The 12,386-nt window shown below is 37.1% G+C and overlaps 1 protein-coding gene across 7 annotated transcripts in view; it reads left to right on the forward strand.

Annotated features, from left to right (window-relative positions):
- TMEM135 (transmembrane protein 135) overlaps positions 1-12,386 on the forward strand; it is a 289,095-nt gene that overhangs the window by 247,977 nt on the left and 28,732 nt on the right. For all 7 annotated transcript variants that reach the window (XM_051821449.2, XM_002708646.5, XM_051821457.2 and 4 more), the window contains one exon: positions 7,630-7,671. In XM_051821449.2, the coding sequence (XP_051677409.1) occupies positions 7,630-7,671 (42 nt within the window). The remainder of the gene's footprint in view (positions 1-7,629; positions 7,672-12,386) is intronic.

The raw sequence follows: 12,386 nt of genomic DNA on the forward strand, positions 1-12,386 counted from the left end.
TCCTGGATTCTTCAGTGAATGTGTAAATAAAAACTACAATTGTTGATCAGGTCTCAAGTACTGAATTACAGTTTAGTATTAAGGTGTGAGCTTGTACACTTGAAAATGGGTTAGAAAAGTTTGTACAAATGCAAGTTTGTTTTTGTATGTGGGTTTATAAATGAAATAAAAATTTAAGTTAAAATCCAACTACTTGCCGTGGCTCAATAGGCTAATCCTCCGCCTTGCGGCGCCGGCACACCGGGTTCTAGTCCCGGTCGGAGCAATGGATTCTGTCCCGGCTGCCCCTCTTCCAGGCCAGCTCTATGCTATGGCCCGGGAGTGCAGTGGAGGATGGCCCAAGTCTTTGGGCCCTGCACCCCATGGGAGACCAGGAGGAAGCACCTGGCTCCTGCCTTCGGATCAGCGCGATGCGCCAGCCGTAGCGTGCCGGCCGTAATGGCCATTTGGGGGGTGAACCAATGGAAATTTTCTGTCTCTCTCTCACTGTCCACTCTGCCTGTCAAAAAAAAAAAAAAAAATCCAACTACATAAAATCACATAAGTAGTTTAGAATGAAGACAACTTGAGTCCCACACATGAAACATTTAAATAGACATTCTGGTTCTTTTTTGACTTTCTTTTTTTTTTTAAGATTTATTTATTTATTTGAAAATCAAAGTTACACAGAGAGGAGAGGCAGAGAGAGAGAGGTCTTCCATCTGCTGGTTCACTCCCCAATTAACTGCAATGGACGGAGCTGTGCCGATCCGAAGCCAAGAGTTTCTTCCGGGTCTCCCACGTGGGTGCAAGGGCCCAAGGACTTGGGCCATCTTCTACTGCTTTCCCAGGCCATGGCAGAGAGCTGGATCGGAAGAGGAGCAGCAGAGACCAGAACTGGTGCCCCTATGGAATGCCAGTGCTTCAGGCCAGGGCATTAACCCGCTGTGCCACAGAGCCAGCCCCTTGACTTTCAAATTAAACATTTTAAATGTATTCCTTCCAGATATATTTCTGCTTTTAGTAGTGATGATATCATAATTAGACAAATCAAAATGTTGAAGATTTAACTATTGTCTATTACAATTATTTATAATCAAATCCATATGTCATCCTTCTCACAACTCCAATATAGATGATAACTCTTGACCTTTGAATATTTTTCCTTTAAATAATTTTGTTCACATAAAATAATGTAGCTTTATTTTCGATACTGAGTAGCTTAGGTGATTGATAAAATCAGAAAAAAATACAATATCCTTTTTTTAAAGGTTTCTTTTATTTATTTGAAAGGCAGAGTTACAAAGAGAGAGGAAGCAACAGAGAAAGAGATCTTCCATCCACTGGTACACTCCCCAAATGTCCACAAAGGTCAGGATTGGGCTTAGCTGAAGCCAGGAGCCAGGAGGTTCATCCATGTGGGTGGAAGGGCCCAAACATTTGAGCCTTCTCCTACTGCTTTCCCAGGCACCTTAGCAGGGAGCTGGATTGGAAGCGGAGCAGCCAGGACTTGAACTGGTGCCCCCATGGAAAATTGGCATTGCAGGCAACAGCTTTACTCACTACACCATAATGCCAGCTCCAGAACACAGTATCTTAAAGATTATTAGTGTGAAACCTTATTTTAAATCCCATTTTTTAGTTTTTGCCAATATTTTTGCATTTTTAGGTATGTTTGACATATAATACTTTTTTAGATCAAATAATTTAAGAAGATAAATGATGTAAAATTCTGAACTAAAGAAATTCAAAGCTAAGTTCAAGAAATGACAAGAGTAGTTAAGCTCCTACAACACTATCTTTGAATTACTCAAGAGACTGTCAGCGCAGTGGTCTTCTGTAAACTATGTGCTCAATTAATGATTCTTAGGTGAGTGAATGTAGGTTATGCGATATTTAACAAATGTTTGAGTTTATTTCCAACCAACTCAATGAGTGAAAACAGAAGTACCCCAGTTGATGCTTAATAAATATTGATTTTTTTTATCATGGTAGTCACCTTATTATCCATGTTTACTGGAATCATAGTTTCAGAAAATTCTGGTCTAAGTCATTTATTTTAGTTAGTAGTTTTGTATCTCTTTCCAGGTAAACTTTTTATAGTACCACCATTTAGTACAACTGAATACTTTGAGTTTTACATTAGTTACTATAGTGTTGGTGAAATAAAAATGAATAGCTTATAATATTCAATAATTGATTTTTATATTAAGCAAGTTACACAAATGATATATAAATATGTGCTCATTGTACAAGTTTTTATTTAGAGGAATTCATTCTATTTTGCCATTATTTCCTATTTCAAATAATAAAAATAGCTTTAAGTAAATTGATGGAATTTCAGAGTTAGAAGTCATTTAATAAGCCAATTATAGTGCTTTCTTATTGTTGGTCTTTTGTTTATTTCATTTTATTTAAAAGGCACAGGCGCACACACACACACACACACATACAAAGAACAGAGATCTTTCATGTTGGTTCTCTACTCAAATTCTTGCAATAGCCTGAGCTAGGCCAAGCCAAAGCCAAGAACCCAGAATTACATCCACGTCACCCATATCAGTGGCAAGGACCAATGCACTTGAGCCATCATCTGCATCCTCCCAAGGTGCACATTAAAAGGAAGGTAGATGCAAAGCAGAGTAGCCATGACTTAAAACAGGCACTCTGATATGGGAACATGGGTGCATGTGTCCCAAATGGCACCCTTATTGCTTTGCCAACTGCCCACCCCAACCTCTTTTTTTTAATAGATAAAAAAGTTGAGCCCTAATCATAAGTGATTTTTTGAAGATTTATAGAGAAGTTGTGACCAGTGTCTATATCCCTGTTCATACCAAGCTTATTTCCACCACGGCATCATGCATTGTCTCTGAAGAAATGTTTTAAAGGAATTTTATGTTTTACAATCATTATATTTATTGAATGAATAAAAAATGAAGAGACAAAAAATTTAAGAATTAGAATAATTCTCATTGTTTTCAACTCATTTGAGAACATATAATGAAGTGGCACATTTAGCTCATCAAAATTTGTGTTGATGCCAAGTAGTAGAATGTTGTTAAATACTAGATAACTGTTTGAAATGATAGACTTCAGGAACAGGAACATCACCTATCATTAAAAAGTCTAATATATTTACTTGGAGGAGCTTAATATAATTTAATTAGGATTAGTAACATTTCTGAAACATTATAAATGTGTTGCCAGAAGAAAACCTGCAGTGAAGTGTTTGCTATAGAAGTTATATCTGAGCTACAAATTTTTCCTAAAAATAGTTTCCTAGCGACACCTGCTGGTATATTGTTGTAATAATGATTCAACTATCAGAAGTGACATCGTGGAAAGTAAGGATTAAAAAGAAAGAGTCTTTGTGGACAGAATTGTTTTACTATCATTTACGCTTCTATTTGAAAATTTTGACATTCGATTATTAATCTTATAATAACATTAGTTTTTTTATACTTTCCTGTTCATAGTATTTATTTTCAATCTGAACATCTACATTAAGTTGTGTATTGACTAAGTTATTTGATGTAATGCTCAAAATTCCTTTTGTTACTTGTCTTACCTGTTTTATGTCATACTTTACCATACCACCAAACTTGGCAAAAGTGTAGATTCAGTAAATACGGATTGAATTTGAGTAATTTTATGTCATTTGCATAGAGGAAGTAGACAAGTTTATGTATACATGAGCTAAGTACATTATTTTTTGTACTCTTAAAATGAGACATTATATAGGAGAACAATTGTATTAGGAGAAATTTGTTCTGTGGAAGAGGATTTCTACATTATTAATTATAAAGGAAAAGTGTGTTGAGTCCTTGAATATTTTCTTTATACTTATTTCTTTTTTTAAAGATTTATTTATTTATTTGAAAGTCAGAGTTACACAGAGAAGGAGAAGTAGAGAGAGAGAGAGAGAGAGAGATCCACTGGTTCACTCCCCAATTGGCTGCAATGGACAGAGCTGTGCGGATCCGAAGCCAGGAGCCAGGAGCCTCTTCTAGATCTCCCACGCGAGTGCAGGGGCCCAAGGGCTTGGGACATGTTCTGCTGATTTCTCAGGCCATAGAAGAGAGCTGGATTGGAAGTGGAGCAGCTGGGTCTTAAACCGTCGCTCATATGGTTTGCCGACACTGCAGGCCGTGGCTTTACCCACTAAGCCACAGCGCCGGTCCCTATACTTACTTCCTTTATGTAGTCTCATGGATTATATGTAGTCTCATGGATTTATATACTACATTTAAGGGGGTGGCATTGTGGCGTAGCAGGTAAAGCTGCCATCTGCAATTCGGCCATCCTGTATCAGGCATCAGGTTTCAGTCCTGGCTGATCCACTTCCTATCCAGCCCCCTCTAATGTGTCTGGGAAGGCAGTTGAAGATGGCATTAATCCTGGGGCCCCTGCGCCCATTGGGGAGAACTGGAAGACGCTCCTCGCTCTTGGCTTTGCCCTGGCCCAATCCTGAACATTGCGGCCATTTGGGGAGTGCACCAGCTGATGGAAGATCTCTCTGTCTTCCTTTCTCTCTGTAACTCTGACTTTCTAATAAATAAATATTTTTTAAAAAAATTAAAGACTACATTTAAATAATTCAGAACTGTCTTGATTCCCAGACCTGTATAGCCAATTGTTTGCTTCCTTGACTCCTAACATATCCAAAATAAAACATGATTTTCTCCTTGAACTTATTTCTCCCATAGCATTCTTCACTTTAGTAAATGACTATTTTACCCTTACATTTGATCAAACCAAAGGTGTTTCAATACTTTGTAAATTCTCTCTCTTTTACCCTACATTCAACCATAAAGAAATTCTGCCAGCTCTACTTCCAAGTACATTCAGTATCTCTCACATCTGCCAGTTGGATTTACATGACCATAATAATTTCTCCTGACCTACCTAACTAGTCTCTTAGCTTCTAATTTTGCCCTCATGTAGTTTATTTTCTACCCCACAGCCAAAGGGATTCTCTGAAAATGTAAGGACAGACCTTGTTATTCCTCTGTTGAGATCCTTCCTAAAGTGCACTATGTGAATTCCCTCCCTCCACCCCTGCTACTATTTCCAACTATTCCCCTCCCCTATCAGTAATCTGCTTGCCCTCCTCCTTACTGGTCAAAGAAACTCTTCATCCCAGGCTTTGTACTTGCTGTTGATTCAGATTGAAACATTCTCCTTGATGCATGAAAGATTTTGATCAGATTATCAAATTTTATTGTTTCAGAGAGTCCATTATTGACCACATTGTGCAGTATAATAAAGCCTGACTTCTTTGCAGGATTTTTTTTACATTGCAATTATCAAGATATGCTATGTTTACTTTTTAATGGTATCTCTCCCAACTAGGAAGCAGAAATTCTTGACTGTCCATAGTTAGTTCCTAACCTAAACCAGTGCCTCTACATGGTAGGCACTTAGTTAGTATTTGTTGAATAATCACTGAGCCTTAAGACATAAATGGAGAATGTGGTTTAATTTACATCATAATAACTCAATCCATAGGGTAGTCAGACCTCTGATAATAGGGTCTGCTTTACTTAAATCTTTGTGTTTACATCATACTTTCTACATTCAGCACGAATTACTGTAGTGTTTCTTATTTAGGTTAATGCACAGACAATGCTCCTGGGGTCACAATGCAGAGTGATATTACTATTTTGAAGATTCTTTCTATGGGAATAATTACTTTTTTGTTCTTTTGACATACACATCTGACTCTCAATTACATTAACAAAACTTATACACATGAATGCAATGAAGAATAGCCCCTTTTGTATTCATACTAAGACTTTATCAATATCAAGTGCTTCCCACAGGGTTCTACTGAAAGAACCAAACTTCCATCATAATGAAATTGCAAATTCATTTGAATATGCTTCTTTTATATTTGAAAGCCACTTTTTGATGTTTTGGGCTGCAATTGCATTTATTGTTTAAGGTCACAGAAATGCAGTCCTAACTAGAGCATGTTGTCAGAATTCTTTATTCAGCATTGCACAAAGATAAATGACTAACTTTCAACAATAATATACTAAAGGCAAAATTTGTTCCCATATGTATATAATCTTTTAAGTCCACTGCTTTCTCTTTTCCAGTCAATAGATCCCCAGCCATCCTAACCACCCTGCCTCTGTAGATTTCAGGTTGTAAATTATTGCAAATACTTTCTTTAGATGGAAATAAATTTAAAATTTTTAATGTTATTATTTTTCCATGGATATTTTTGGCTTAATGTATGAATTATTTTGCCTTAACTATCCTGTAAGGTAGATAATTATGTAAAACATTAGCTAAATTCCATGGCTCCATTTCTCACTTTCCACATAACTACAAAGTAGATCACTTGCCTTAATTGAAATGATTTGGTAAGTGTTTTAAAACTTTCCTGTGCACATGGCTTAAATTCCTGCTGAAGATTCTATACTGCCTCCAATAAAACAGTGCAAATTTTAAAATAAGTTTATTTTTTGCATTTCCTTTGTAATTTTTTACAAAAGATAAAGAATTTCCTGATATATTTGAGGCCATACTTTTAACCAAGAATATCCAGTTTCTAATATTAACATATACTGCAGCATCATTGTATCACAAGTCTTTATAGATTTATTCAAGGGATTCTAGTAATGAATACCCTAATATGATCTTGGCATATAAAGTAGAACAAAGGCACAGCATGGCACTAGGATAATATAAGACTGGTATAAAGTAATGTCCTTATTTTAATATCTTGTTTTATTGCACATCTGAGAATCTCTTTTTCTTTATTACCATGTACTTTGAAGCTCCCTGAATCAAGAGGATATAATTTCCAGAGAATGTATAGGAGAAAACCTTGAATTTTTAGATCAACTCCTCTCCCCCTCTTTGCCTTTTGTTTCTGATCTGTTAATTTTGTGACCTCTGGGAAATTAGCTGCATTTTTCTGTGTGTGTGTGTGGCTATGGAGTAGAGAAAAATCTGTCCATAGAGTTGTGATATGATTAAATATGACAATACATACAACATGTTCAAAACAGTACACAGCAATAGTAAGCACTCCTTGATAGCTATTTAGAATCCTTTTTCTGACCCCTCCCACCTTTTATCCCAACCCCCCCCCCCCATCTGTTGTGATTGGGTTTAATCAGAAATTAAAACTGACCAAGTAAATGTGAAGGCTTTCTGTGCCTGCCAACTCTAATTGCTTTGCACTCACTGAATTAGTAAGTAGGGGGCAGTCAGGACCTAGAACTGACCTAAATGTAATACCCAGCAGGTGTATATAGCCTTTTTCTTTACAGCAAAATTGCTCCCAAAGGGATTGGGTAGACTGAAGAATGCTCCACTCCCAGACCTCATTTTAAGTCCAGATAGAGCCCTCAGATTTACTTAAGTCTCTGTTCAACCAGCAGAACTGAGGATTGAGCCCTAAGTTATTTTAATATGACATAGGAAAACATTATCATGTTAATCATTTTGTGTATGGGGACTTTCTTCATTGCTTGTTGCTTATCTGACCAGTTGTAAGGCTCAGATCATTGCTCTGTGTAAGAGCTTCACCTCTTAGAATGTCATTTTCAGAAAAGCATATTAATAGCACTTTAATATACTACTTTATATCTGAAAATAATATTTTATGACTGTAAATTTTTATTGCTTTAGGTGCAAAGATGGCCTGAAAGGATTTGCGTTTTCTGCACTTAGGTAAGTAATATTTATTTATCTTTATGCTGAGAAACAATTTATGTTAATCTTTTAAAAAATACCATTATATATAATTACAGTAAATATTTACTGACTCAATGTTTAAGTTGAAAGTAATTTTAGACATTCTCAAAGCATTTCCAGGTCCTTGCGGGGAGTTTATTGAAAGATTAATTTGTCAGAATTTTTCCCCCTAAAATTCAGTCAACTCCTACTTTTGGGGCCTGTTATATGCCCTCTATTGTGGGATGTTAGAAAAGAAACAGAAGAATATTTTTCAGTGAGCTTGGAAAGACAGTTACACTTGAATAATGACTGAAAAATTAAGTACTTGATTTTGTGGTGCTAGCTTATGGTTTTCTACAGGGCAAAACACTGTCCAACACATGGTAGACTTTAAGCACTGCCAGGGTTTTTTCACCCTATAGACTATCTCTTAGTAATTAGCACACCAAATGTGCTGTACAAATTGTGGTTAACATTAACACTATATTTTATAGTCAGATAATAATTTACACACAGATTAGAAAATTAAATTTTTATAAGAATTCATGAGGTAGGTATTTTTATCCCCATGTGACATGATGAAGAAATTGAAGCTTGGAATGTATAAATTTAATTTAATTTAACATCCTATAAGTAACCATATGTACTGACTGCAACCCCGTGTCCTTCCAGTTTATGACATAAATGTTGCCTATAGTGCATATAGTAGGTACTTAGTGAAGATGAGTTATAGCATGGTGTATACTGGGGAGAAAATCAGGATGGATTTTAATACTTTATATGATTGTCTGAGAAGGTTCTTTGAAGATCCAATGTGTCAATCCCTAAAAAGTGTTTAGAACAGTGCATGGCACAGAGTAAGCACATAAGAAATGTTGACTATTGCTGTTGTTACCAGTCTTACAGGTGATATGCTTTAAATGGCCCATGAAGGGAGAATTATACAGGTACAGAGAAAGAGAAAAAAACACTCTGTGGGAATGAATAATATTAGTGAAAAGATGAAAACTATTAACAGGAAATAGGAGGCAAGAGTGAGGAAATTTAATTGGCATGGTAAGTTTACATAAGGGAATATATAAGATTTAAAAAAAAATAAGTAGGATAGATCCAGATTATGAACAACCTAGAAAAAAGAGACAAATTTGAATTTAATAAGGTAGACTACTAAGGAGCACTCAAGGGTTTTGAGAAGAGTAGTTGACAGTATTTCAGAAAGATTACTCTAGCCATGGTATTTGAGATACTGAAGAAGAGAGAACCAGAAAGTGGGGAGATTAAGTAGTAAGGAATAGGATTTGGGTAACAGTGAGAGGGTTAAAGAGAGACAAAGTTGAGATTTAGCAATGGAAGAAAGTGAAGACCTAGTTACTGACATTTTCCTCCTTTCATCCCCACTTCTCCATCAATCCCAGCCAAGTAATCAAACACCTAAGTACATGAAAGAAATTTCTATTGAAAAAAAATCTGAGGAGCCGGCGCCGTGGCTCAATAGGCTAATCCTCCACCTTGCGGCGCCGGCACACCGGGTTCTAGTCCCGGTTGGGGCGCCGGATTCTGTCCCGGTTGCCCCTCTTCCAGGCCAGCTCTCTGCTATGGCCAGGGAGTGCAGTGGAGGATGGCCCAGGTGCTTGGGCCCTGCACCCCATGGGAGACCAGGAAAAGCACCTGGCTCCTGGCTCCTGCCAGGATCAGCGCGGTGCGCCGGCTGCAGCGGCGGCCATTGGAGGGTGAACCAGCGGCAAAAGGAAGACCTTTCTCTCTGTCTCTCTCTCTCACTGTCCACTCTGCCTGTCAAAAAAAAAAAAAAAAAAAAAAAAAAAAAGAAAAAAAATCTGAGGGTATACAGGAAACTGATTTAGGAGGGAAAATGGAATCCCCTGTATGAGTAAGAATATCTTTGACTGTGGAACCTCTATGGTAATAATAAGTCATAATACATAATAATAATTCCTGGCCTTATAGTTTCCATTAAAAGTTCATGCAGTTTGTTAGACCATAACTTTTTGTTGTTGTTATTGTAAAATTGACTATCCTGTATTCAGCTGAAGGTTGGAAACAAAACCAATAGTTAGTTTTCCTAAAGAGAAGGGAAAAACCTTGCCCTGTTTTCCTACATGTCATTTTAGGCTCCAAGAATTTTTGTAAAAATTCAAAATGTGTCAGATGAATTGTATCTCCTGTTTGTGTGATTAGTACCTAAAATTTTCTTTGTATTATAGGAAAATATTCTGGAAAAACATTTATTCTTACTAATAATCTTATTAAAGGCAGAAAATTGTTAGGTATTATGAATTTTCTTGCATTTATATTATACAACTGTCCCAACTAAACAGATTTTACTTCATTTCAGATCTCCCATCTTTTAAATTGATTAGTCTTAAAGTCAGTACTCAGAAGAGTATTACTAGAAGCCAAATATATTTTTATTGCTAAGTTTCATTGTCAGACAATAATGTGGTTTATGTATGCAGTCTTTGTAGCTTCCAAAAAGTATAATCTGACATGACTTTCTAACAGTACCTCTTTAAATTCTTGGCCAAATTGTGTTGCAAATATATGGTATACATTTGTAGTGTGTCAAAAATACAATGTTTAATACTAATTACAAAAAGCAGGAGAAAGAAACATCCTTGTTGTAACCCAATTTAATTTGATTTTCTGGCATTATTAAGCTTCAATGAGGAAAAGTTATTCAGTGCCTGGCACAACTGAGAATGAGGAGATATATCTGAATATAATTGTAAAAAGTCTTAAAGGAAGCACCTATCTTAAAAAAATCATAATTATGCTATCATAAAAATATACACTTTCACTTTGAGGAAAGCTGTCCTTTATTCAAAAAGGATGAGTATTCACAATGGGGCTGGTGCCATGGCTCACTTGGTTAATCCTCTGCCTGCAGCGCTGGCATCCCATAGGGGTGCCGGGTTCTAGTTCCGGTTGCTCCTCTTCCAGTCCAGCTCTCTGCTGTGGCCCAGGAAGGCAGTGGAGGATGGCCCAGGTGATTGGGCACCTGCACTCTCATGGGAGACCAGGAGGAAGCACCTGGCTCCTGGCTTCGGATCAGCACAGCACTGGCGGTAGTGGCCATTTGGGGAGTGAACCAACGGAAGGGAGACCTTTCTCTCTGTCTCTCTCTCTCTCTCTCACTGTCTATAACTCTACCTGTCAAAAAAAAAAAAAAAAAGTATTCACAATGTATCCTAGTTTTCTGCCTCCTAATTCGATTTGGGTAAAAAGCTTTAGGATATTACACTTTACTTCAATTCAGCACCTATTTTTGAAATATTCCTAAATGTGTACAAGAAAGTATAGGGGCTACAAAGATGAACAAATTCATCCAGTATATTTTAGTATGCTTTTACTTTGCTCCAGGTCTTGTACTAAGCATTGAAAATACACTGGTTCATGAGTCAGATTTCCTAACAGAGCATATGGTCTAATGGGGAAGACAACATTAATTATAATTGCACCAAGTATTACAAAAAAATGTAGGTTATCTCAAGAATATATTTTAGAAGACTGAACTTAGTCTCAAGTTATGATAGGAATAAAGCAGAGAAAGGAAATTTGCACAGAGTTACTCACAGAATGGAAAAGATAAAATGCTTTTTTAAAGATTTATGAATTTATTTGAAAAGCATACTTAGCAGACAGAGAAGTAGAGACAGGGAGAGATATCTTCCATCTGCTGTTTCACTCTTCAAATAGCTGCAGTGACTAGGGCCAGGCCACAGTGAAGCCAGGAGCCAAGAGTTTCATCCAGGTCTTCCACTTGGGTTCAGGGGCCCAAGCACTTGGGCCATTTTCCTTGGCTTTCCCTGGGCACATTAGCAGGGAGCTGGATTGGAAGTGGAGCAGCCAAGACTCCAACAGGCACCCATACGGGATGCTGGCATTTCAGGTGGCAACTTAACCCTCTGTGCCACAATACTGGCTCCAAAGAGTATAGAAATTAAGTGCTATGCAGTTCTCAGATCACCCCCCCCCCCCCTTTTAACCTATGAAGGGATGGAGAGAAAAGAGGGTAAGAAGGAGCACTTGGGATAGATTTTAGGCATAGACATTTTGTGCAGTGGTTAATCAGCAGGTTGGGACACCCACATCACATTTTAGAGTGTGTGATTCAAGTCCTGGAGAAGCTTGCTTCTGATTCCAGCTTCTGGCTTATGTACACTCTGGGAGGTAGCAGGTGATAGCTCAAATACTTGGGTGCCTGCCATCCATGTGTGAGATCCAGATTGAATTTCTGGCTGCTGGTTTTGGCCTGACCTAGTCCTGGCAGTTATAGTTGTTTGGGGAATAAACTAGTAAATCAAAGATACATTCTCTCTCTCGCTCTCTCATCTTCCTTTCAATAAAATAAAAACAATTTTTTTAAAAAAAAGATTTTTATAAAACAAGATTTTAGCAAAGATGTAGGAAATAATGATCTAGACAAGAAAAGGACAGAAGCATGGGTTTATCTGCCGAATGGTGAGTAGTTCAGTTAGCTATAATGTATAATAATAGCTCCTATAACAAGCACTCACTGTGTACTGAGTACTATTTTAAGCTTGTTTGTTTTTCATTTAGTAGTTATAGACCAGTGAAGTTCTTTGTGGATGAGAGTGGTATGTTTCAGATCTGCAGTTTAGGAAACTTTCTCTAGAAATGTGTATAGGTGATTTGGAAATTATCTATGTACAGAGAATAGGAGAAGTCAT

Source organism: Oryctolagus cuniculus, chromosome 1 (genome assembly GCF_964237555.1).
Source record: "Oryctolagus cuniculus chromosome 1, mOryCun1.1, whole genome shotgun sequence".
Classification (NCBI taxonomy): Eukaryota; Metazoa; Chordata; class Mammalia; order Lagomorpha; family Leporidae; genus Oryctolagus; species Oryctolagus cuniculus.